Here is a 27,461-nt window from a genome sequence, read left to right as displayed (position 1 = left end):
TATTCCCTCCAGTACTGGCTCTTCCCAAGAAACAAAGCCACCAGCTAACTCACTGACGTTTCCTCACTGAACTTTCAGGAACTGCTGAACAGTTTAAAGCAGCTCACATTGCCTGGAGCCTTCTTCCCAGCTCTGATTGCCTGGAGACTATATCAAACTGAACACCATCTTTTGCTGGTATAAATGTTTTGTTTTCAACTGACACCAGATTGTGGCACCTGGCCATCTGTTTTTCTGTTTGTTGTTAAAATTCAACTTTGTAAACACTGTGACAATTAACTCCCCATGTAGCTTGGCTGATCATTTTGCTTAAGTCAAGAAAATGAGATTTTGACCTCACTTTTGAAAAATGACTTTCTGACCTCTTTAAATACAAACAAATCACCTTCACTGACTAAAACCAAAAACCTACTTCCTTCAACTTTAGAATCCAAATGATAACATATCATAATCTTTTATCACAGCAGTTAAGCATTAAAATTAGAGTGTGGCTGTTCAGGGTGATATCAACAAAGGCCTCTTCACAAAAAGGGGAAGAGGAAATCTGGAACTCTGTTTCCACAAAATATGTTGAAGCTGGGGGTCAATTTGAACTGTCAAAACTGAGATCACGAGATTTATTGTTAGGCAAGGGACGGGATTAAAAGGTTACATAGACAAGGCAGGTAGATAAAGTTAAGGATTAGCCACAATCAAATAGTGTAGCAGACTCATGGGATTACACCATTCTTACATTTCTCAGATTCACATCAACTGTTCTCTCCACTCTCATCTCCAATGATGATTTGTCTAGCTCAGCTACCAATCCCATAATCCTCTCCACTACAAAAACTTCTCCGTTTTGCCTGTGTGTCAGGAGATACACTGACTGACCTCACACCTGAATGGTTTCTCGACAATGTGAGTGGCTTGACAATTTCCAAGCATCGATGAGAGGGTGAAAGTTTTGTTACACAGCCTGCATTTAAATAGTTTCTCCCATGTGAATCCTCTGGTGTATCAGTAGATATGACGACCAAGCAAAATATTTCATACATCTCACACTGAATTCTCACACTGAATGAATCCTCTGGAGGCTTATAGACTTAAGAGTCAGAGAGATGTACAGACAGAAACAGATCCTTCGGTTCAACCCATCCATGCCAACCAGATATCCTAATCTAGATCCATTTGCCAGTACTTGGCTCATATCTTTCTAAACCCTTTCTATTCATCTTCCCATCCAGATGCTTTTTAAATGTCGTAATTGTATCAGCCTCCACACTTCCTCTGGCAGCTCATTCCATACATGCATCACCCTCTGTGTGAAAAAGTTGTCCCTTTTATATCTTTCCCCCTCACCCTAAACCTATGCCCTGTAGTTCTGGATTCCCCCACCCCAGGGAAAAGACCTTAACTATTTACCCTATCCTTGCCTCTCATGATTTTATAAACCTCTATAAGGTCACCCTTCAGCCTCTGACGCTCCAGGGAAAACAGCCCCTGCCTACTCAGCCTCTCTGCATAGCTCAAACCCTCCTTGGAAATCTTTTCTGAACCCTTTCAAGTTTCACAACCATCCTTCCAATAGCAGGGAGACCAGATTAATCTTACACTTGAATGGCCTCTCCCCTGTGAGATTGTGATAGTGTGTTTGGAGGTTCCATAACACTAAGCATGATTTGTTGCACACCTTTCATTTAAATTGTTTAGCTACTGTGTGAATGCATCAGTATTTCACTATGCCTGAAGATTGTGTGAATCCCTTTTAGATTTGGAGATGCAGGTGTTGGATTGGGGTGTACAAAGTTAAAAATCACACAACACCAGGTTATAGTCCAACAGGTTTAATTGGAAGCATTAGCTTTCGGATTGCCGCTCCTTCATCATGGGCTGTGATTAAGGAACAGTGCTCCGAAAGCTAGTGCTGCCAACTAAGCCTGTTGGACTATAACCTGGCGTTGCGTCATTTTTAACAGAAATATTTGGATTGACTGTGAGAGACGTCAATCAGAGAGTCCACCCACTCTGCCCATTGTCTCCTCTTCCTCTTCCAGAGCTGGTTCACTTCCTATAGGGACTGAAAACCAAGTGAGGAGATGGTGAGTGAAGGAGCAGCTTTTATACAAATTGTATCCCATAATATCCACACCAATCTTCAGGCAGTCTGACTATCCTGTGGGTAATCAGGGGTGGAAATGTCCCTTATGCTGTGTGAGAAGATCCAGCTGAGAGAGCTGTTTACTCGGTGCTTTGTGCTGAACTGTGTGACTGGAGCTGTGTGTTGGATATTGAGTGTGTTTATTGGAAGCATTTCCCTCTGATTTCCAGGCTGAGTTTTGATAATGGATCATTCCTGAATATGTGACGATGAGGTGTTGTTTTCTAACATGTGCAGAGTGTCAGAGGATTCTTCCTGATTTGCTATTGTTCAGATCTTTCTGTTTGTGTTGGGAGCCGGTTATTACCCTGTGGACTGATTTATTCATGTCATTCAAGAGAATATTGTCTTTTAGGAGCAGCAATGCTGAGGGAGTCTTGCCTTGTTGCTAAATTCAGTGTACAGGATAAGAATTGGCCATTTGGTATGTAAGGCACGTTGCACCATGCTGAGAGAGAACTCTGAGGGAAGCTAGAGAAGTGATTGCTGGGCCTCTTGCTGAGATATTTCTATCATCGAGTCACAGGTGAGGTGCCGGAAGACTGGAGGTTGGCAAACATGGTGCCACTGTTTTAAGAAGGGCGGTAAAGACAAGCCAGGGAACTATAGACTGGTGAGCCTGACCTCGGTGGTGGGCACGTTGTTGGAGGGAATCCTGAGGGACAGGATGTACATGTATTTGTAAAGGCAAAGACTGATTCGGGATCATCAACATGGCTTTGTGCGTGGGAAATCATGTCTCACAAACTTGACTGAGTTTTTTGAAGAAGTAACAAAGAAGATTGATGAGGGCAGAGCAGTAGATGTGATCTATATGGACTTCAGTATGACGTTCGACAAGGTTCCCCATGGGAGACTGATTAGCGAGGATAGATCTCATGGAATACAGGGAGAACTAGCCATTTGGATACAGAACTGGCTCAAAGGTAGAAGACAGAGGGTGGTGGTGGAGGGTTATTTTTCAGACTGGAGGCCTGTGACCAGTGGAGTGCCACAAGGATCGGTACTGGGCCCTCTACTTTTTGTCATTTACATGATTTGGATGCAAGCATAAGAGGTACAGTTGGTAAGTTTGCAGGTGACACCAAAATTGGAGGTGTAGTGGACAGCGAAGAGGGTTACCTCAGATTACAACAGGGTCTGGACCAGATGGGCCAATGGGCTGAGAAGTGGCAGATGGAGTTTAATTCAGATAAATGCAAGGTGCTGCATTTTGGGAAAGCAAATCTTAGCAGGACTTATACACTTAATGGTAAGGTCCTAGGGAGTGTTGCTGAACAAAGGTACCTTGGAGTGCATGTTCATAGCTCCTTGAAAGTGGAGTCGCAGGTAGATAGGATCATGAAGAAGGTGTTTGGTATGCTTTTCTTTATTGGTCAGAGTATTGAGTACAGGAGTTGGGAGGTCACGTTGCGGCTGTACACGACATTGGTTAGGCCACTGTTGGAATATTGCATGCAATTCTCGTCTCCTTCCTATTGGAAAGATGTTATGAAACCTGAAAGGGTTCAGAAAAGATTTACAAGGATGTTGCCAGGGTTGGAGGATTTGAGCTACCAGGGAGAGGCAGAACAGGCTGGGGCTGTTTTCCCTGGAGCATCGGAGGCTGAGGGGTGACCTTTTCGAGGTTTACAAAATCATGAGGGGAATGGATAGGATACATAGACAAAGTCTTTTCCCTGGGGTCGGGGAGTCCAGAACTAGAGGGCATAGGTTTAGGGTGAGAGGGGAAAGATATAAAAGAGACCTAAGGGGCAACTTTTTCACGCAGAGGGTGGTACATATATGGAATGAGCTGCCAGAGGATATGGTGGCGGCTGGTACAACTGCAACATTTAAGAGGCATTTGGATGGGTATATGAATAGGAGGGATATGGGCTGGGTGCTGGCAGGTGGGACTAGATTGGGTTGGGATATCTGGTTGGCATGGACGGGTTGGACCGGAGGGTCTGTTTCCGTGCTGTCCATCTCTACGACTCTACATCTGTAATCTGACTCCATATTCCTGCCCTTCCCTCTATCCATTTAACATTTGATGAAGAAAAATCTCAAATTTAGTATTAACCATTGATTTGTCATTTATTTCAGTTGTTAAGTTTCAACTTTCTACAGCTTTGGTGTGAACAGAGACATAGAACTGTTCGGCATTCTTTCGAGATTGCTGCTGCAGCATGTTCATTCATATGAGCTGACCATCTCCCTCAATGCCATATTCCAGTTCTGACGAAATTTGTGTGATTTATATTTCTGACATAACTTTTAGAACTTGGATTTCAAACCATTACCAAATGGTCGTTTGTTACATTTGTGAGAAAAAAGGGTCAGTCAATCCTTCCAGAACCATGATCTCATCCAATATGTATCAGAGAACAGGGAACCCCTGCACTGTTGATGGCAAACTATTGCTCTGTAATGTATTTAGGGCTGAGAGTGTAAACACATTAAGGGTCAGCAACGTGTTTTTGGTTTATCACAATCAAGCCTTATTGATGTTTTTACGCAGTTTTGAAGAGACTAGCTGAAGTCAGAAACACAGGGAATAAACCCTCTTGAGTAGAAAGTTGGTTTGAGTAAATAGCAGACCAGGAACGGTCAGTTCAAAACTTGCAGTTTATTTACAGCCTATAAGCTTTCAGTTTTATTGGCACTGAAGTAAGAAGAAATGCCAGCTGAATTACATTTAAAGATTTGAGACAGATCTCTTTGCATTTGATTCTGTAAAGTGATGGCTTATGGTGCAGGTGAAAACTTTGCTGTGTGTTTAAGATCTTTCAAACTGTGTGTTCTATTTAGACTGCTTGGTGTGGTTTATTTTATCATTTTTCCTGTTATGCAATAATAACATTTTAATAACTTCACAGGTAAATCTGGTCTTTGCCAACACAACTTGAGCTCACAGTGAATTGACAGCCCATTTTACATTCTGCCTGACTGTCTTTATAATTATCCTCATGGTACCTGGGAAGATGGGGTCTGGATGGTAGAAGGAAAGGAGCTATATTGTCTGTTCCTGGTCACTATCCATTGTCCCTGCTGGAACCAGAATGTGGGACAGTCAGCTGAGAAAAAAGGAAAAGAATACGGGGGAATAGCAGACTGACAATCACAATGGAACAGTCTCTCACTGAGGGAGTCAGTCCCTTCAGCAAAGGAGGAGAGGGAGTTGGAGGAAATCATGCTTTCTTTTCCTATTTTACAGAAGGATTGCACTGTACTACACCAGAGAATACAGAGAGGATATACACTGCAGATAGATCCTGACCATCGCCTGACAAACAACTGCATTGGTGTGGGAAGACATCCAGTCACTTCACAGCATTGCTCAACACAGAGAAGGTTGGGCAGTGATACCACCGTCTGGAAATCAGTTGGATCAGGAAGGGTTGACATATCATCAGATCTGAAACTGGTCAGTGGGGTGGAGCCTTCCATCAGAACCAACCTTTCTGAAGGTTTGGCTGTGGGTGATCGGTCAGGGTGAGGCTGCGAAGAAGTGTGAGTGGCTCCAAGTATGGTAGAGCTTCAGTCATTCATCGAACATCCAAGTGTCCTATAATTCTTTTAACACACGATGCATTTGTTGGTGGTATCTTTTACAAAGGAAGCAGCATCATTATTCCAAAAGAGATCCTGAAGCACATCGCACACAAACCATTGAGAAATTGAATCTAGTCTGAGGAATGTAAGAGCAAGTATGAGCAGTGAGGTGAAGGACCACATCAGCTTTTAAGAAAAGACAACATCATGGAAGAGAAACGCTTCAAGTGTGAAGTTTGTGATAAAGCTTTTGTAAAGTCTACCCACCTCCTGATACATCAGAGGATCCACACAGGGGAGAAACCATTCAGGTGTCAGGTCTGTCAGACAGCTTTCACCCAATCTTCACACCTCTTGACCCACCAGAGGTTTCACACAGGAGAAAAACCATTCACATGTCAGGTTTGTAATAAATCATTCTCGCAGTCATCAGGTCTCCACACACACCAACGTGTTCACACAGGGGAAAAACCGTTCATGTGCAAAGTTTGTGACAAATCATTCTCAGTGTCATCTGCTCTCCGCAGGCACCAACAGATTCACACAGGGGAAAAGCCGTTTGTGTGCAAGATTTGTGATAAATCATTCTCACGGTCAACAGGCCTCCGTGAACACCAACGCACTCACACAGGGGAGACACCATACACTTGTGAGATGTGTGACAAATCATTTTCACGGTCAGGGAACCTCCGCACACACCAACGCAATCACACTCGGGAGAAACTGTTCAAGTGCGAGGTTTGTGACATATCATTCTCAACGTCATTGAAACTCTGTGCACACCAATGTAATCATAGGGGGGAAATCATTTAGTATCTGAAGTATATAACAAGTAAGGGAAGCAGATGTATGTCACCAACTCTCTGGGAAGAAAGTTGATGCTGGTAGAGTATGGAATCTTCCAAATTTATCCAGCAACTGTATGACATGCTCTGACATCATTAGAGACATTGAGTCTGATATACATTTTTTCTGAGATTAGGGAAACTACACAATGTGATGCAACTCTTCAAATGTTACAACAGTTTGGAATGAAAAGATGGCCTGAAACCATCAAAGACACCCCTGTGACTGTATGAGAGAACTGGACAAAGATAAAAGAATCACTCAAGGTGGTATCTTTTACAAAGGAAGCAGCATCATTATTTCAAAAGAGATCCTGAAGCACATCGCACACAAACCATTGAGAAATTGAATCTAGTCTGAGGAATGTATGAGCAGTGAGGTGAAGGACCACATCAGCCAGTGCAGTGCTGTAATGAACATCAAATTAAACAAGACAATGGGCTGCTCATGACTCATTACATCCCAGACAGCCCATGCATGAAACTTGCAATAGACCTCTTCACTCCCACTCGAACTGATTATTTCATAGTCAACTATTATTCAGACCGCGGAGAGTTAGAGCAGCTGATGTCACTGACTCCCAGTGAGATTGTAGAATGTCTGAAAGCACACTTCAGTCATCATGACATTCCTGACGTTATGATCAATGAGAATGACCTTAATTCACGACTGAAGAATTCAGACATTTATGAATGGTTGGAAAATCTAGCACCACACGTCACCTCCACAACTGCAGTCAAATGGAAAGGCTAAGGCCAAGGTAAAAGTTGCCAAAGGATTGTCAAAAAAAGTCCCCTCAATTCAGCACAGATGTGTACAATGCAATCTGAGAGGAGGAAGCACACTGCCTGAAGGCAGGGAAAATCGTCTCATCTGCAACAAATGTCACAATGCAGCTGCAATACTCAATAATTAAAAAGCCATTCACACCAGAGGATTGGCAGTGGAGGAGTGGTAGAATGGTTCTGTCACTCCTCATAATCAAAACATGTTGAGGACAAGGGTTCAATTCTTACCATGGTCAATGATGAAATCTGAATTCAGTAAAGATTTGGAATTTAAAAGAACTAGTCTGATAAACATGCAACAATTACCCCCCATGAACTTACCCCCCAGCTGGTTCACTGACACATTTGTTATCTTTACCGGTCATGTTGCAGCTGTACAGGACATTGGTTAGGTGACTTTTAGAGCATTATGTGTAATTCTGGTCTCTTTCCTATTGGAAGGACGTTGTGAAATTTGAAAGGGTTCATAGAAGATTTACAAGGATGTTGCCAGGGTTGGAAGACTTAAGCTTTAGGGCGAGGCTGAACAGGCTGGGGCTGTTTTCCCTGGAGCGTCAGAGGCTGAGGGGTGACCTTATCGAGGTTTATAAAATCATGAGGGGCATGGATAGGATAAAAATATAAAGTCTTTTCCCTGGGATGGGGGAGTCCAGAACTAGTGGGCATAAGATTTAGCATGAGAGGGGAAAGATTTAAAAGGAACCTAAGGGGCACGTTTTTCATGCAGAAGATGGTGCATGTATGGAATGAGCTGCCAGTGGAAGTGGTGAAGGCTGGTACAATTGCAACATTTAAAAGGCATCTGGATGGGTATATGAATAGGAAGGGTTTGGAGGGATATGGGCCAAGTGCTGGCAAATGGGACTAGATTGGTTTGGGATATCTGGTTGACATGGATGAGTTGGATTGAAGTGTCTGTTTCTGTGCTGTACATCTCTATGATGACCTAGCCGGTAACATTGAATCCCATGTGATTTTTAAGAAGTGTAACAAAATCCAAGTGCAAATTGGCTAAATTTCCTTTCAATGGAAACTGCCAAACTGTTGCTTGAACTGCATGTTGGGAGCTATTCAGAGTGCCAACATTCAGTGCACTCACCAAATGTGAGCACACTTAACAACTGGGGACGGGTGTTCTGAAGCTGTCACCTGAGGTGTACACACTGCAGTTGAACAGTCAGATGCATCATTATGCCTGAAGACATCTATCCCTAACGGGAGAAGCTGCTCCTTCACACAGTTAGCTGATGAGACAGGTCTGCTTTCACTGACTGAGGAACTGAACGACCATCAGTTACAGAGGTCAACCACTTGCCAACAAATCAGCAGCAACAACAGTCTCCAAACAGGCAACGTCACCTCAGGAGCCAGCAGACGCCAGATGAACAACCAACAATTCACTGGCATGTCTTAAGAAGGCCCAGCGCTTTAAAGATTATAGGAGTAATGCTGTGCAGAGACAGACAAAATTGGAAGAGACTGAAGTTTTTTTTTGATCTGTAGTAATTTTCATGATAAAATATATATGTGGATCATATTGTAAACAGTGTATATAATTTATTTTTCTTTTCATAAAAGTGACAAGTTTTGGTCATTCTCTTTTTAACTGGTTTGTCATGTTTATCTAACCTCTGATGTACCATGAAATAAATATTTTGGGCAGTATCCATTTTCCACACCACATGCTTCAAGGCACTTGTCTTTTCTTCTGGTTCTGTGAGTTCTCTCCACTTCAGGCCGAGTGATTCCTGTGTAACAGTCATAGAGATGTAGAGCACGGAAACGGACTGTTCAGTCCAACTCATCCACGCTAACCAGACGTCTTAATCTAGTCCCATTTGCCAGCATTTGGCCCCTATCCTTCAACACTTTTCCTATTCATATACTCATCTGGATGCCTTTCACAAACTGTAATTATATCAACACCCACCACTTCCTCTGGCAGCTCATTCCACGTGCTCCACCCTCTGCATGAAACAGTTGCCCCTCAGGTCCCTTTTAAAGCTTTCCCTCTCTCCTTGAATCTAGGCCCTCTAGTTTTGGACTCCCCTATCCTAGCAAAAAGATCTTGGCTTTTCATTCTGTCCATGCCCCCCCCCCCCATTATTTTGTAAACCTCTATAAGGTCACCCTTCAGTCTCTGGCGTTCCATGGAAAATAGCCCCAGCCTATTCAGCCTCTCCCTACAGCTCAAACCTTCTACCTGCCAACATCCCTGCAATTCTTTTCTGATCTCTTTCAACTATAACAGTGTTAACAAGAGATCAGAATTAGAACACAGCAAACATTATGTCAGGTAGATGTTGGAGGAGCTTAGAAATGTGAAGAGTTGTGGGGGCTGGAGGGGGTCAGAGAGTTAGAATTTTAAAATCAAGCTGTTAATTGACCAGACATCAGTCAGTGACCACATCAGTTAGACACGAAATGGGACTTGCTGCAAGTTAAGACACACAGCAGAGCTTTGGATGCCCTCAAGTTAACAGAATATGGGAGAACAGCCAAGAGCAAGTTGAATATTCGAGTTCAGAACCAAAGAAGATGCGAATGAGGATTTCAACGAAGGGGAACTTGGCTATCAGTGATAAAGATAGTTTCTTATAACTTGGCAGGTTGCAGCAGGTGAGGACAAGCGAAGCGAAGTAAAGCTTTTTTAATCAAAAATACATTCTCTTGCCTTGCTTTCTCAACAGACACTATAAATAGACTCATGACCAATGGAATACAATTGAAGGAATTTCATAGAAAACGTCAGTCTCTCCTCCCGTTGTAGTTGAGTTTGTATGAAAGACATGCTAGATTAAATTCTAGAAGCAGACAGCCATTTACAGAGCTGACAGAGGTTAGAAATCTCGGCAGGAGAAGGAAGGAGCAAAGGTTTTTCCTTAAAATTTAATGTGCTCCGTGTCCAGGTCAGGCCGGGTGATTCTTGTGTTTTCGGAATGCTGTCTAATCTTGACCAAGTGTTTCTGTGCTTTGGGATTTTCATCCAGTGTTGTGAGTAAACGCAACCGAAAGGATAAAAAAGCAGTGCTGGAAATGTGAAATGAAAACGGAACAGATGTTGCAAAAGCTGGAGTAACAAAGCACCGAGTAAACAGCTCTCTCAGCTGGATCTTCTCACACAGCATAAGGGACATTTCCACCCCTGATTACCCACAGGATAGTCAGACTGCCTGAAGATTGGTGTGGATATTATGGGATACAATTTGTATAAAAGCTGCTCCTTCACTCACCATCTCCTCACTTGGTTTTCAGTCCCTATAGGAAGTGAACCAGCTCTGGAAGAGGAAGAGGAGACAATGGGCAGAGTGGGTGGACTCTCTGATTGACGTCTCTCACAGTCAATACAAATATTTCTGGAGCAACATGAGTTTCCTGAAACTTGGGAAACTGACCGGGGAAATGGAGGTGACTTTGAGCAGCAGATCAGGTGGGAATTTAAACTTGTCATTGTCCCATCTGAATAAAACCTCACTTATTACAGCTGCTGTCTCAGTTCCCTTGGTAAATGTTTGACAAAGAACCTAGGAACTGAAGTTTGGCCCAATGAGCCGACTGTACTATTTAACATGGTCATGCCTTATTCTTGGTCCCCCATCCTTTGACACGTTAGCCACTATTTGTTTCCAGAAGAGATTCGGTGACTTGGCATCCATGGTATTCTGTGGTAGAAAATTCTAAATGTCCAGCCCCTCTGAGTGAAGAAATGTTTTCTTATTTCAGACTGATATGGCCGACCACGTATCCTGAGATCATGACCATGTGTTCTGGTCATCCCGGCCAAGGGAAACATCATTATTTCATCCTGTCTCTCCTACAGAAAATTATACATTTCAGTGAGATTCACTTTTCTTCTGAACTTCAGTGACTACCGCAGCAGGATACATCAAGTGAGTGGGCAAACGTCTGGCAGTTGGAGTACAATGTTGGTAAATGTGAGGTCTTCCATTTCGGTCGAATAACAGCAAAGTGGACTGCTATTTAAAAAGTGAAAAACTGCAGTGTGCTGCTGTGCACAGGGATCTGGGTGCCCTTGTGCATGAATCACAAAAAGTTGGATTGCCGGTGCATTTGGGAATTAAGAAAGCGAATGCAATATTGTCCTTCATTGCTAGAGGGATGGAGTTTAAAAACAGAGAGGTGATGCTGCAGTGCACTGGTGAAGCCACACCTGGAGTGTTGTGCACAGTTTTGCTCTCCTTACTTGAGAAAGGATGTACTGGCACTGGAGGGGTGCAGAGGAGGTTCACTAGGTTGCTTCTGGAGTTGAGGAAGGATTGAGTAGACTGGGACTATGCTCTTTGAAACTTAAAAGAACGAGGAGTGGATCTTATAGAAACATATAAAATTACAAAGAGGATAGATAAAGTAGAAGCACTGCCAGGTGAAACTAGATCTCCGGGGCATAGTTTCAAAATAAGGGGGAGCAGCTTTCGGACTGAGTTGAGGAGGAACTTCTTCACCCGGTTGTGAAGAATCTCTGGAATTTCCTACTCAGTGAAGCAGTTGAATGTTTTAAAGGCAAAAATAGATTTTTGAACAGTAAAGCAATTAAGGGCCATGGCGAACGAGTGTGTAAGTAGAGCTGAGTCCATGATAAGGTCAGCTATGATTTTATTAAATGGTGGAGCAGGCTCGATGAGCCAGTGGCCTACTCCTGCTCCCATTTCTTATGTTTTTTTTCTCATTCATTTCAATCATGGGACATAGATGTCACTAGCTAGCCAGCATTTATTGCCAGTCCCTAGTTGCACTTGAGAAGGTGCTGGTGAGCTGCCTTCTTGTTCTGCTGCAGTCCACCTGCTGTGGGTTGGCCCACAATGCCATTAGGGAGGGAATTCCAGGATATTGGCCCAGCGATAGTGAAGGAACGGCGATATATTTCCGAGTCACGATGGTGAGTGGGAACTTGAACCTGCTGCTGTTGTCCTTCAAATGGAAGTGAATGTGGATTTGGAAGTTGCTGTCTGAGGATCTTTGGTGAACTCTGCAGTGCATCTTGTACAAACTGCTGCTACTGAGCATCAGTGGGGAAGGGAGAAGATGTTTGTGGATGGAGTGCCAATCCAGCGGGCTGCTTTGTCTTGGATAGTGTCAAGCTTCTTGAATGTTATTGGAGCTGCACTTATCTAGGCAAATGGGGAGTAGTTCAGCACACTCCAGACCTGTGCCTTGTAGATGGTCAACAGGCTTTCAGAGTTGGAGGTGAATTACTCACGGCAGGGTTCCTTGCCTCTGACCTGCTTGTAGCCACCGTATTTATATGGCTAGTTCATTTCAGTTACTGGCCAATGGTAATCTCCAGGATGTTGGTAGTGGGATATTCAGTGATGGTAACATTATTGAATATCAAGGGACAGAGTTTAAATCCTGAATTGTTTGAGAACATTGGTTTCTGGCACTTGTGGAGCACTGATGTTACTCAGTACATGTTTTTACAATTATTTAAGGTGTTGGTGAGACTATGTCTGGGGTATAGTGTTCAGTGTGGGTCTCTTTTCTTGGGGAAGGATATGGTGACCCTGGAGTCAGTTCAGAGGAGGTTTACCAAGTTGATTCTAGGGATGAAAAGGCTGTCATATGAGGAGCAGTCTAATAACTTGGGCTTGTGCACACTGGAATTCAGAAGATTGACGTTTATAGGATGCTAAAGAGGATTGATGAGAGAAATGTTGAACAGATGTTCCCCCTTTTGGGACAGCCTAAACAAGAGGCCACAGATACAGAGTGAGAGGGGGTAGATTCAAAACTGAGATGAGGAGAAACGACTTCTCCCAAAGGGTTGGGAATCTGTGGAAATCACTGCCCTAGAGTACAGTGGAGGGAGAATCAATCGACAGATTCAGGAAAGAAATGGATATGTTTCTGATGAATCATGGGATAAAGGGCTATCGGGAGCAGAAAGTAAAGTGGAGTTGAGACCAACAATGTTCTTGTTAAATCACAGAGCAGGGTTGAAGGGCTGAATTGCCTATTTCTACTCCTAATTTCTAAGTTCTGAACATGGACCATAGCCTCTGGCTGTTCTGATACCACCGTCAGAATGCCCTGAAGCCATTTTTAAGATCCTTAACCATGGCTCCAGGGAGGCAGCATCGTGGTATTATATCTGTGGCTACAGAATCATAAGATCAGAAGACATACGAGCAGAATTTAGGCCATTTTCATTCAGCCCCTCGAGATTGCTCCACCATTCAGTGATGGCTGATAAGTTTCTCCTCCCCATAATCCTTGATACTCAAGAACCTATCTCCATCTTAAACATACTCAATGACCTGGCCTCCACAGCCTTCTCTGGCAATGAATTCTCCAGAATCACCACTCTCTGGCTGGAGAAGTTTCTCCTTTTCTCTCTTCTAAGAGATCTTCCCTTTACTCTAAGGCTGTGCCCTCAGGTCCTTGTTTCTCCTACCATCTTCCCAACATCTAATCTGTCCAGGCTATTCAGTATTTTAGTGGGCGGCACGGTGGCAAGCACTGCTGCCTCACAGCGCCAGAGACCCGGGTTCAATTCCCATCTCAGGCGACTGACTGGAGTTTGCACGTTCTCCCCATGTCTGCGTGGGTTTCCTCCGGGTGCTCCGGTTTCCTCCCACAGTCCAAAGATGTGCGGGTCAGGTGAATTGGCCATTCTAAATTGCCCGTAGTTAGGTATGGGGTAAATGTATGGGTGGGTTGCGCTTCGGCGGGTCGGTGTGGACTTGTTGGGCCGAAGGGCCTGTTTCCACACTGTAAGTAATCTATTTTGCATGTTTAAATTTGATCCCCCTCATCCTTCTAAACTCCATCAGGCATAAACTCAGAGTACTCAAAAGTGCCTCATATGTTAAACTTTTCATTCCTGGGACCATTCTTGTGAACCTCTTCTGAACACGCTCCAGGGCCAGTACATCCTTCCTGAGATATGGGGCCCAAAACAGTGCTCAATACTCCAAATGTGGTCTGACCAGAGCCTTATTGAGCCTCAGAAGTACATCCCTGCTTTTATATTCATGTCCTCTCAAAATAAATGCCATCATTGTTTTTGCCTTCCTAACTATTGACTCAATCTGCAAGTTTAGCTTGAGAGAATCCTGGACTAGAACTCTCAAGTCTCTTTGCACCTCAGACTTCTGAATTTTCTCCCCATTTCGAAAATAGTCCATGCCTGTATTCTATCAAAGTGCATGACCTCACACTTTCATACATTGTACTCCATCTGCTACTTCTTTGCCCATTCTTCTAATCTGTCCCAATCCTTCTGCAGCCTCCCTGCCTCCTCAATGCTGCCTGTCCCTCTACCTATCTTTGTATTGTCTGCAAACTTAGCCAGAATGACCTCAGTTCCTTCATCTAGATCATTAATGTATAAAGTGAAAAATTGTGGTCTCAACACTGAGCCTTGCCAAACACCACTTGTCACCAACTGGCATCCTGAGAATGACCCTTCTGCTTTCATCTATCAGTTCCCCTTGCAATAGTATCCCTTTTCATTCTTGCTTCCTCCAGCCCGCTCCCCTTGCCTGAAATCTGCAGCACTCCTGGTTTCATGATTTTGCTCTCACTGCACTTCCCTGAGAAACCATCTCCCCATGCAGTATCCACAACGGAAGTACTCTCAGAGAAGGACATGGCCCTATGGTACTCCTGTATTTCCTGTCTTCTTCTTTTAAACTGTCTGGTGGTTACCCATTACTTTTCTGCCCATGCACTCTTTACCTGCAGTGTGACCTCCTCATTGTACGTTATCAAAGATCTCAGCCTTGTAGAGACTCCACACCGACTCCAGATCTGAAACACAGATTTCTAGTAGCTGCAATTGGGGAAACTTCCTCCACATGCAGTCACACTGAACGCTGGATATATCCTTGATTTCCCACATCGGACAGGAATTGCTGCTATGCCATAAGTTACCTTAAATTACTCTGCTTCCATTTACTTCCTCAGTTTTAAATATTAATTATTTACTAGGTACTTACTCTGTTCCTGAAACTTGAAACACTCTTCATCTAAAGACCAGTTTTTACTCAACCTGTCCAGAGATGGTATTCCAGATAAATGGGACTTAAACCTGGGCCTTTTGGCTCAGAGGTAGAGACACTACCACTGCACCACAGGAGCCCTTTCATTTTTTGGTCAGTAGTAATATTCACCTTGCTTAACAAGATTATCGCTGGTCCCTGGCTAGCACCCTGTCCTACTAGATGAGCTTATGTTTTCCTTGAGATGCGACTCTTGAATATTTCCAAATCTTACCTCTCATGTATGGCTTTTTAACTTCTGAGTTTGTTTTGTTGTGACTTTACACCTATTTTATCATGAAAATTTCCTCCACTCTCTCATGCTGAGCTTTAAACCCCTTCATCTCGCTGTGCATTAATTCACTGCCACTTTTCCTACTAAAAGTGACTCCACTACATTGGATATGAAGTGTTTTTTGTTATCCTGGGTTTGTAGAAGTTGATGCATAATTGCAAGTCTTTTCTTTCATCATTCTGCTTTCTGTGAACTGGTAATTATAAACCCACTGATGGAGAAAGTATCCAGCTCACAGTGATATTGACTAAAAGCAGAGTACAGGAGCCTTACTGTCGTATCCTGTGTGTTTCAGTGAATAGGAACACACCATGCTGACTAATCATGTGGTTTGGGTTGTTAAAAATGAATTTATTTTTATCTATAAATCTATTCAGAAGATTGATAAATGAACAAACTACGCCATGTTGAGCTTACACCAAACTTTGAATCAGTCAAAACTGCAAATTATTTTAAAAAATAACTCAACCCTTTCCCAGAACAGAAAATGAATCTTTGAGTATAAGGTGAACATAACACTCCATTATTACAAAAGGGTATGATGGATCAAGGGAGCTCAAATCTGTAGAGACCCACCCCCACTCCCTCCCCATACACAGGATAGCTGTCCTCCCAGATAGGACAGTACAAACATTCCCCATGGTATTCGTCAAACATCTGTCACCTGAAGAGGATCTATCTGTAATTCACATCACCAACTGAAGCAGGATCTGATTCTAACCCATACCCACTCCTGAGAGCTGGCTCACCTCACTAACACACAAATGTTCAAAATACACAGGGGCCATGCTGGGGCTCTGCCCCAAAAGTCATCAGATCACCTGGGAAAATTTCCTCATTGGAGCAACCACTCTTGCCCCATGTATGCAAAATTGACAGGCTGCTTCTCCAATCAAAGGCTTACATTATCCTGTGCTTACTTCTGATAGGTTCACTCATAAGGACATGTGATGGGAAGAGAGAAGGATTCTGCATGGGAGAGGGAGCTGCAAATATTGGGTGGGGGGGGGCAACAAGAGTGGGGAAAAGAAAGGAAGGCTGCATAAGTGGGAAAAGTGGGTAGGGAAGATGCAACTGCAGGTAAGGGAGGAATGGGCTGCAAGAGCAGGGAAAGGAGAATGAGACTCCAAAGGGAAAGCAGAACTGTGGGCTCCCTACACAATTAGACTACAACAGCTCAAGAAGGTGGTTACGCATCGCATTGTCAAGGGAAATAGGGAAGGACATTAAATTCTGGCCTGCCTGGCAATGCACATTTTCCCTAAACTAATAACAAAATGAAGTTTCAAAACCTAAAGACAGAATAACACTTTGCGAAGTGGAATCAGGAAAAGTTGGAATAACTGAGATAATGAATTACATGTAAGTGAATGTAGAATCTCTAATTTAAGACTGTATTTGTTCAACGAATACAATGTCATTTATTAAATTTAAATCTGAGATTCAGTGAAAAGGGCATAAGCCCTTCATCATTCCTGATTAAAAGGTCGATTCTCCTGCTCCTCGGATGCTGCTTGACATGCTATGCTTTTCCAGCACCACACTCTCAACTCTGATCTTCAGCATCTGCAGTCCTCACTTTCTCGCAGTAGAAAGGGTACTAATTACCCAATTAAAGTATTCACATGTTGTGCATATGTGATGGAAACATATGAACTGTCTGCAGAATGTTGTTTAAGATGTTGTCAGTATATGCCAATTATTCTGAGAAAAAAACACTATTGGAAGCGTATACCTATTGTGCAAGTTTAAATACAGTAGCATTGATGAAATTACAGCTTTCCATGTGTGTTGTAGCTTTAAGCTTAGAGATGTTGAAAATTATTGAGGATACTGATGAATTAGTCTAATTTTGCTTCCATCTGAGTCCAAATACTTTTTATGTCAACACAGATACACAGGGTAACTATTTAACTCAATCACAATAAATGAGTTAATGAGAATGAAAAAGTAGCCTCTGAAAATCCAAAGGAGGCAAAAAAAAATCACCTCGTGACCTGGACAATGCTGGTGTTGTTGTCACTAGTTGTTTGATGGGAATGAAAGATACTTCTTATTCTGTGTCCCAAAACCGCTGAACATCCTGCACTGTCAGATTGTGTACAGGTTCTTACTCTTGAAGACAGATTGGGCAAGAACTTGGCTAGGTAACTCCCATTTGGGTTCACTGATGTTCCAGGAATTCCAGCAAATATGTGAAGAACTTGCGACAAATAAGGATTCTCCCCTGTACACTGACTGACCGGGAGATACACTTGGTCTGGTCACAAGTTACTCTGGTGTGTGAACCCTGCGGTGTTCCAGAAGACATTGTGAAGGATGCATCATAAACCTCACACTCGAATGGTAACTCCTGAGTAATGTCTCTGATGTAGGAGGAAATTTCATGATTAGAACAAGACGTTTTTGCACAAATTGCGCAGGAATGTTTTGTCCTCTGTATGAATGCACTGGTGACTGTAGATATCTGACAACGAGAATGATTTGTTGCACATGTTCACACCGTGTCAACGCATTGGTATCTGCATAGGAACAATAAATCTGAGAATTCACTCATTACTTGTGAATGGCTTCCCGCTTTTATGAACGTGCTGGTAGTTTTGAATGACACTGAGAATAATTTGTCAAAACTTCACTTGATGGATTCTACTCGTGGAAATCCTGAGTAAGTAGGAGGTTCTGTAACCACAGGAATGTTCAGTCACACATATCACTAGTGGAAGGATTTTTACATGTGAATCTGCTGAAGAGCACAGAACTTTGATGACTCAAGAACATGATTTGTCACGCGCATTATGTGTGGATGCGTTGATGTCTGTGGAGGTTCCCCAGCTGTGAGAATGATCTGTTACATATATTGCACCTGAATGGTTTCTCCCCATTGTGAATGCTGTGATGGAGCAGGAGGCTTGAGGAGGCGGAGAATGATTTGTCACATAGCTCACACGTGAACAGTTTCTCTCCTGTGTGAATACGTTGGTGTCTGCGGAGGTTTCCCAACTGTGAGAATGATTTGTTGCACACCTCACATGTGAATGGTTTCTCCCCTGTGTGGATTCTTTGATGGAGCAGAAGGCTTGATGAGTCAGAGAATGATTTTGCACACACCTCACATTTGAATAGTTTCTCCCCTGTGTGAATGTGTTCATATCTGTGAAGGTGCATTGACTGTGAGAATGATTTGATATGTGCATCACATATGAATGATTTCTCCCCTGTGTGAGTGCGTTGGTGTCTACGGAGGTTTCCCAACTGTGAGAATGATTTATCACACACCTTGCACGTGAATGGTTTCTCCCCGGTGTGAATGCTGTGATGGAGCAGGAGAGTTGATGAGTCAGAAAATGATTTGTCACACACCTTACACATAAATGCTTTCTCCCCTGTGTGAATACGTTGGTGTCTGCGGAGGTTTCCTAGCTGTGAGAATGATTTGTCACACACCTCACATGAGAATGGTTTCTCTCCTGTGTGAATCATTTGATGGAGTAGTAGGGTTGATGAATCTGAGAATGATTTGTCACACACTTCGCACTTGAATGGTTTCTCCCCTGTGTGAATTTGTTGGTGAGCAAGAAGCTTTGATGACTGTGAGAATGGTTTATCACACGTATCACAGATATATGGCTTCTCCCCTGTGTGAATACGTTGGTGAACATGGAGGGCCGACGAATAGGAAAATGATTTGTCACACACATCACATGTGAATGGTTTCTCCCCAGTGTGAATGCGTTGGTGTGTACGGAGGTTCCCTAACTGCGAGAATGATTTTTCACATATCTCACAGATGAACAGTTTCTCCCCTGTGTGAATGCGTCGATGTGTACGGAGGTTCCCGGATTGTGAGAATGATTTGTCACACACTTCGCACGTGAAGGGTTTCTCCCCTGTGTGAGTGCGCTGGTGTGTGCGAAGGTCTGATGACCATGAGAATGATTTGTTACACACCTTGCATGCGAATGGTTTCTTCCCAGTGTGTACAGGCTGATGATTAACCAGGCCTGATGACCGTGCAAAGCTTTTGTTACATTCCTCACACTTGAAAGGCTTCTCCCCAGTGTGGATGCGGCGGTGGTTTACAAATACCGATGACTGTCTGAAAGCCCGATCACACACATCACACTTGAAGGGTTTCTCTTCCATGTAGCTGTCTTTTATACTATTGGAGTCAACAGTGCACATTGTAGACAAAGGAATTTTCTAAGCCTGGGGAGCCGTCCTCACACACCTCACACTTGAACAGCATCTCCACTGTAGGAATCAGTCAGTGGTTCATGAGGCTCAATGAACGATTGATGCTCTCACCACACTTGGAGCCACTCACACTTCTTCCCAGCCTCACACTGACTGATCATCCACAGTCAAACCTTCAGAAAGGTTGGTTCTGATGGAAGGCTCCACACCACTGACCAGTTTCAGATCTGATGATATGTCAAAGCTCCCCTGATCCGACCAATTTCCAAATGATGGTTTCATTGCCCAACCTTCTCTGTGTTGAGCAATACTGTGAAGTGACTGAATGTCTTCCCACAGATGTTCCTTGGGTGATGGTCAGAATCTATCCTCTCTGTATTCTCTGGTGTAGTACGTTGCAATCCTACTGTGAAACAGGAAAAGAAAACATGATTTATGCCAACTCTCTTGGCTCCTTTGCTGAAGGGACTGACTCCTCAGTTTTTTTACATTTATACATTCAGAGGATATGGGGGTCACTGGCATTGCCAGATCATCCCTAATTTCTCTTGAGAAGATGGGGATGAACTTGCTATTCAATGTTATTCAATTGTGACACTTTTCATGAACAACACCTAGTCCACACTAAAACACAACAGGTCTGACAGCATATCAGACTTCAAACATTAATTCTATTTCTTGCCATAGATGCTGCCAATCCTGTTAACTTTTTACAGCAGAGAAATTTATTTCAGATTTCCAGCATCCACAATATTTTGCTTTTACTTCAAACCAACAAGCTGATTTCAGTTCCACAAGACAACTTTAATGATCAGGAAACAGAACAAAACAGTGCATCAAACATTTCTAATCGATCTGTTCAGAGATTTTACTGTATACCTCTGGAGCAGGTGGGACCTAAACACGAGCAACCTGGTATACAGTTCGTGACACTACCACTGCAGCACAAGAGGGCCTCCACATCAGACATTTCTTTCTATCAAATCAGATTCCATTCAGCTGGTGAGAGGTGAAGAGGAACGGAGGAGTCATTCCTGATGTCCCGGCCAATACTAATACTTCAATCAGCACCACTGAAAATTGGATTATCTAATCATGATCACATTGCTGTTTGTGGGAACATGCCAAGCACACATTCAATGCCATAATTCCAAAGTTACAACAGTGACCACACTTAAGAAGAAAGTCATAACTGTTGCACATTTGGAGGTCAGGGAAAGACTCCATACATATGCATATTTACTTTGTTTACTTTCCTGAGGGACTTACAAAGATAGGGCAGTGGGAAGACTTGTGAGGGACTTGTAAAAACAAGAAACATTCAGAGCTCAACACAGAGAGCGATCTGACCATTGACAGTCCACAGGATAATAACAGGTTCCAAGACACACACAGAATATAACAACAGGAAATCAGTAAGAATCCTGACACTCTACACCTTCCAGATAACGATACCTCGCCTTCTCATATTCAGGAATGAGCCATCAACAAAACGCAGCCTGGAAATCAGAGGGAAATGCTTCCAATAAACACACTCAATATCCAACACACAGCTCCAGTCACACAGTTCAACACAAAGCACCGAGTAAACAGCTCTCTCAGCTGGATCTTCTCACACAGCATAAGGGACATTTCCACCCCTGATTACCCACAGGATAGTCAGACTGCCTGAAGTTTGGTGTGGATATTATGGGATACAATTTGTATAAAAGCTGCTCCTTCACTCACCATCTCCTCACTTGGTTTTCAGTCCCTATAGGAAGTGAACCAGCTCTGGAAGAGGAAGAGGAGACAATGGGCAGAGTGGGTGGACTCTCTGATTGACGTCTCTCACAGTCAATCCAAATATTTCAGGAGCAACATGAGTTTCCTGAAACTTGGGAAATTGACCGGGGAAATGGAGGTGACTTTGAGCAGCAGATCAGGTGGGGATTTAAACTTGTAGTTGTCCCATCTGAATAAAACCTCACTTATTGCAGCTGCTGTCTCAGTTCCCCTGATAAATGTTTGATAGAGATTTCTAGTGTGGGAGTAGTATCCTTTCTTGTCACATGTGAATCCCCAGATGTGTGTGACAGCAGATGAGAAGAGGAAGAACCACAGCATCCAAGCTAGTGGATGATGTGCAGTGATGGGATCAGCATATATACAGCAGGGAGGTGCACGGGAGCAGGGGTGACGTTACAAAATTCTCTGCGTGTTTGAAGAGTTGCAAAGTGCCCCAATGATTCCGATCATGAAGTGGAGCTCGTTATGTTAGAGTAGATCTCCCATGAGTTGGTTACCGAGGTTCAACATTCACTTCATCTGATTCCTCTCCTGGGCTATCCAAATTGTGCGGCGTGTGGTGTACAAGGGTGATTGTGATCATTCACTCCCTCTGAACACGTTGATCCAGTCCCAGGTCTACCTCGTACCTGAAACAGTTCTTTAACGTCCACTCGCTTCTCTCTGCGAGCTCCCTCAGAAAGACATGGGCATCAAGAAACACCTCCTCGACGTAAGCTGAGTGAAATGGTGACACCCACCACGGAAGGAAGGGATGGGTCTAGTCAGCTGACTCACCGTAAAACACATCGCACAGTGATGTCAGTTTGAAAGTCTCTGAAGATGAAGAATACTATTCCCACACTAGAAATCTCTGACAAACATTTATCAGGGGAACTGAGACAGCCGCTGTAATAACTGAGGTTTTATTCAGATGGGACAATGACAAGTTTAAATCCCCACCTGATCTGCTGCTCAAAGTCACCTCCATTTCCCAGGTCAGTTTCCCAAATTTCAGGAAACTCATGTTGCTCCAGAAATATTTGGTTAAAAATCACAGCTGCAAATGTGTTGCTGGTCAAAGCACAGCAGGTTAGGCAGCATCTCAGGAATAGAGAATTCGACGTTTCGAGCATAAGCCCTTCATCAGGAATAAGAGAGAGAGAGCCAAGCCGGCTGAGATAAAAGGTAGGGAGGAGGGACTAGGGGGAGGGGCGATGGAGGTGGGATAGGTGGAAGGAGGTCAAGGTGAGGGTGATAGGCCGGAGTGGGGTGGGGGCGGAGAGGTCAGGAAGAGGATTGCAGGTTAGGAGGGCGGTGCTGAGTTGAGGGAACCGACTGAGACAAGGTGGGGGGAGGGGAAATGAGGAAGCTGGAGAAATCTGAATTCATACCTTGTGGTTGGAGGGTTCCCAGGCGGAAGATGAGGCGCTCCTCCTCCAGCCGTCGTGTAGTTGTGTTCTGCCGGTGGAGGAGTCCAAGGACCTGCATGTCCTCGGTGGAGTGGGAGGGGGAGTTAAAGTGTTGAGCCACGGGGTGATTGGGTTGGTTGGTTCGGGCGGCCCAGAGGTGTTCTCTGAAGCGTTCCGCAAGTAAGCGGCCTGTCTCACCAATATAGAGGAGGCCACATCGGGTGCAGCGGATGCAATAGATGATGTGTGTGGAGGTACAGGTGAACTTGTGGCGGATATGGAAGGATCCCTTGGGGCCTTGGAGGGAAGTGAGTGTGGAGGTGTGGGCGCAAGTTTTACATTTCCTGCGGTTGCAGGGGAAGGTGCCGGGGGTGGAGGTTGGGTTGGTGGGGGGTGTGGATCTGACAAGGGAGTCACGAAGGGAGTGGTCCTTGCGGAACGCTGATAGGGGAGGGGAGGGAAATATATCCTTGGTGGTGGGGTCCGTTTGGAGGTGGCGGAAATGGCGGCGGATAATACGTTGTATGCGCAGGTTGGTGGGGTGGTAGGTGAGAACCAGTGGGGTTCTGTCTTGGTGGCGGTTGGAGGAGCGGGGCTCAAGGGCGGAGGAGCGGGAAGTGGAGGAGATGCGGTGGAGGGCATCGTCGATCACGTCTGGGGGGAATCTGCGGTCCTTGAAGAAGGAGGCCATCTGGGTTGTGCGGTGTTGGAATTGGTCCTCCTGGGAGCAGATGCGGCGGAGACGAAGGAATTGGGAATATGGGATGGCGTTTTTACAGGGGCAGGGTGGGAGGAGGTGTAGTCCAGGTAGCTGTGGGAGTCAGTCGGTTTATAATAGATGTCTGTGTTGAGTCGGTCGCCCGAGATAGAAATGGAAAGGTCTAGGAAGGGGAGGGAGGAGTCTGAGACAGTCCAGGTGAATTTCAGGTCGGGATGGAAGGTGTTAGTAAAGTTGATGAACTGTTCAACCTCCTCGTGGGAGCACGAGGCAGCGCCGATACAGTCATCGATGTAGCGGAGGAAAAGGTGGGGGGTGGTGCCAGTGTAGTTGCGGAAGATGGACTGTTCCACATATCCTACGAAGAGGCAGGCATAGCTGGGGCCCATGCGGGTGCCCATGGCAACTCCTTTAGTTTGGAGGAAGTGGGAGGATTGAAAAGAGAAGTTATTCAGGGTGAGGACCAGTTCAGTCAGTCGAAGGAGGGTGTCAGTGGAAGGGTACTGGTTAGTGCGGCGGGAAAGGAAGAAGCGGAGGGCTTTGAGTCCTTCGTGATGGGGGATGGAGGTGTACAGGGACTGGATGTCCATAGTGAAAATAAGGCGTTGGGGACCGGGGAAGCGAAAATCCTGGAGGAGGTGGAGGGCGTGGGTGGTGTCCCGAACGTAGGTGGGGAGTTCTTGGACTAAAGGGGACAGGACCGTGTCGAGGTATTGGGAGATGAGTTCGGTGGGGCAGGAGCAGGCTGAGACAATGGGTCGGCCGGGGCAGGCAGGTTTGTGGATTTTGGGCAGGAGGTAGAAACGGGCGGTGCGGGGTTGTGGGACTATGAGGTTGGAGGCGGTGGATGGGAGATCCCCTGAGGTGATGAGGTCCTGGATGGTCTGGGAGATGATGGTTTGGTGGTGGGAGGTGGGGTCGTGGTCAAGGGGGCGATAAGAGGAGGCGTCCGCGAGCTGGCGTTTGGCTTCAGCGGTGTACAGGTCAGTGCGCCAAACTACCACCGCGCCTCCCTTGTCTGCGGGTTTGATGGTGAGGTTGGGATTGGAGCGGAGGGAGTGGAGGGCTGCACGTTCTGAGGGTGAGAGGTTGGAGTGGGTGAGAGGGGTGGACAGGTTGAGTCGGTTGATGTCACGGCGGCAGTTGGCTATAAAGAGGTCGAGGGCGGGTAGGAGGCCTGCACGGGGTGTCCAGGTGGATGGGGTGTGTTGGATCACACAACACCAGGTTAGAGTCCAACAGGTTTAATTGGAAGTGCACTAGCTTTTGGAGTGACGCTCCTTCATCAGGTGATAGTGGAGGGCTCGATCGTAACACAGAATTTATAGCAAAAATTTGCAGTGTGATGTAACTGAAATTATACATTGAAAAATTGATTGTCTGTTCAGCCTTTCATCTGTTAGAATACAGTGATAGTTTCACTTCTTTCATGTGTAAATCACAAAACCCTTTTTTAAAAGTTGCATTCTCGGGTTAGCTGTTAACAATGTGATAGCTAGACAATATGTTGAAGGTGTTAGCCTCCTGTGTTCTCTGTCTATGACCTGATGTTTAGATTGATTCTAATCTAAAAAGTGAGATAACAGAATTTTACATAAATTCATGCAGTTTTTGAGCTCAGAGTTCTACATGAATGTACGCAGTTTTTGAGCAAAGTGCAATGTAACTCTGCAAGTACAAATTCACCCCACACAATATATGTGTGCATCTGGGTCTTTGTCTTTGTGTGTGTCTGTCTGTCTGGGGTGGGGGTAGTGAGTGTGAGAAAGTGTGTGTGTGTGTGTGTATAGTGAGTGCAGAGTGTCTTAAGTCTGTGAGGGGGTGCATGTGTGAGTGTGGGAGTGTGTGTGTCTATAAGGGTGTGTGTGGGTGTCTGTGTGCGTGTCTGTGTGTACCTGTGTCTGTGTGTATGTGAGAGTGTGTGTGTGTAGTCCAAAGGTGATCACCTGTAATGTGACATGGTCCCGGTTAAGGCCCTCTCTATGGATACCGAACTTAGCTATCAGCCTCTGCTCGGCCACTTTCCTCTGCTGGGAACACCTCCCACCTTGTACATGGCAGGTACTCATGTGACTCAGCCAACATTGTCTATCTTATACGTTGCAGGCAAGGATGCCCGGAGGCATGGTACATTGGGGAAACCGAGCAAAGGCAACAACAACGGATGAATGGGCACCGCACAACAATCAACAGACGGGAGGGTTCCCTCCCAGTTGGGGAACACTTCAGTGGTCCAGGACATTCAGCCTCGGACCTTCGGGTGACCATCCTCCAAGGTGGACTTTGGGACAGGCAGCAGAGGAAAGTGGCCGAGCAGAGGCTGATAGCTAAGTTCGGTACCCAGAGGGAGGGCCTCAACCGGGACCTTGGGTTCATGTCACATTACAGGTGACCACCATTGCACTGCACACACACACTCTCACATAAACATGGTCACAGGTACACACAGACGCGCACACAGACACCCACACACACTCTTATAGACAGACACACTCCCACACTCTCACACGCACCCCCTCACAGACTTAAGACACTCTGCACTCACTACACACACACTTTCTCACACTCACAACCCCCATCCAGACAGACAGACAGACAGACACACACAGACAAAGACCCACATGCACACATATATTTTGTGGGGTGAATTTGTACTTGCAGGGTTACAATGCACTATGCTCAAAAACTGCATACATTCATGAAGAACCCTGAGCTCAAAAACTGCATGCATTTATGTAAAACTCTGTTATCTCACTTTTTAGATTAGAATCAATCTAAACATCAGGTCACAGACAGAGAACACGGGGGTAACACCTTCAACATATTGTCTAGCTATCACATTGTTAACAGCTAACCTGAGAATGCAACTTTTAAAAAAAACGGTTTTGTGATTTACACATGAAAGAAGTGAAACTATCACTGTATTCTAACAGATGAAAGGCTGAATAGACAATCAATTTTTCAACGTATAATTTCAGTTACATCACACTGCAAATTTTTGTTATAAATTCTGTGTTACGATCGAGCCCTCCACTATCACCTGATGAAGGAGCGTCGTTCCGAAAGCTAGTGCACTTCCAATTAAACCTGTTGGACTCTAACCTGGTGTTGTGTGATTTTTAACAGAAATTTTAACAGTATTGACTGTGAGAGACGTCAATCAGAGAGTCCACCCACTCTGCCCATTGTCTCCTCTTCCTCTTCCAGAGCTGGTTCACTTCCTATAGGGACTGAAAACCAAGTGAGGAGTTGGTGAGTGAAGGAGCAGCTTTTATACAAATTGTATCCCATAATATCCACACCAATCTTCAGGCAGTCTGACTATCCTGTGGGTAATCAGGGGTGGATATGTCCCTTATGCTGTGTGAGAAGATCCAGCTGAGAGAGCTGTTTACTCGGTGCTTTGTGCTGAACTGTGTGACTGGAGCTGTGCGTTGTATATTGAGTGTGTTTATTGGAAGCGTTTCCCTTTGATTTCCAGGCTGAGTTTTGTTGATGCCTCATTTCTGAATATGAGAACCCACACGACACCCAAGTTAGAATCCAACAGATTTATTTAAAGTCACAAGCTTTCACGTGAAATGACATAACCTGGTGTCATGTGACTTCTGACTTTGTTCATCCCAGTCCAACACTGGCGCCTCCACATCACGAAAATGAGAAGGTGAGGTGTATTATCTGGAGGTGCGGTGTCCGAGGATTCTTACTGATTTCCCATTGTTGAGTTGTGTGTGTATATATTATCCTTTGGACTATGGACGGTG

The 27,461-nt window shown here is 44.6% G+C and overlaps 2 protein-coding genes across 4 annotated transcripts; one reads left to right on the top strand and one right to left on the bottom strand.

Annotated features, from left to right (window-relative positions):
• The first annotated feature begins 5,884 nt into the window (after window positions 1-5,884).
• LOC132832646 (zinc finger protein 239-like) lies at window positions 5,885-8,725 on the top strand. Its single transcript, XM_060850728.1, has 2 exons — window positions 5,885-6,415; window positions 8,552-8,725. Exons 1-2 carry the CDS (start codon window positions 5,885-5,887, stop codon window positions 8,723-8,725), a joined length of 705 nt encoding a protein of 234 aa, XP_060706711.1.
• Window positions 8,726-16,062: 7,337 nt separating this feature from the next.
• On the bottom strand, window positions 16,063-22,305 carry LOC132832771 (zinc finger protein 271-like). 3 transcript variants are annotated; one of them, XM_060850905.1, is made up of 2 exons: window positions 21,529-22,305; window positions 16,063-20,206 (listed from the first exon to the last, which is right to left on the bottom strand). In XM_060850905.1, the coding sequence occupies exon 2, from the start codon at window positions 19,786-19,788 to the stop codon at window positions 18,400-18,402; it is 1,389 nt and encodes a 462-aa protein (XP_060706888.1). In that variant the 5' UTR covers window positions 19,789-20,206; window positions 21,529-22,305; the 3' UTR covers window positions 16,063-18,399. The 3 variants fall into 3 exon arrangements, with proteins under 3 accessions (XP_060706888.1, XP_060706889.1, XP_060706890.1); XM_060850906.1 differs by having other exon boundaries at window positions 16,063-20,203; XM_060850907.1 differs by having other exon boundaries at window positions 22,218-22,297.
• Window positions 22,306-27,461: the final 5,156 nt, after the last annotated feature.

The sequence above is a fragment of the Hemiscyllium ocellatum genome, chromosome 35, assembly GCF_020745735.1.
Source record: "Hemiscyllium ocellatum isolate sHemOce1 chromosome 35, sHemOce1.pat.X.cur, whole genome shotgun sequence".
Lineage (NCBI taxonomy): Eukaryota > Metazoa > Chordata > Chondrichthyes > Orectolobiformes > Hemiscylliidae > Hemiscyllium > Hemiscyllium ocellatum.
The sequence above is the reverse complement of the archived record's forward strand: the minus strand, read 5'-3'. Positions and strand labels throughout refer to the sequence as shown.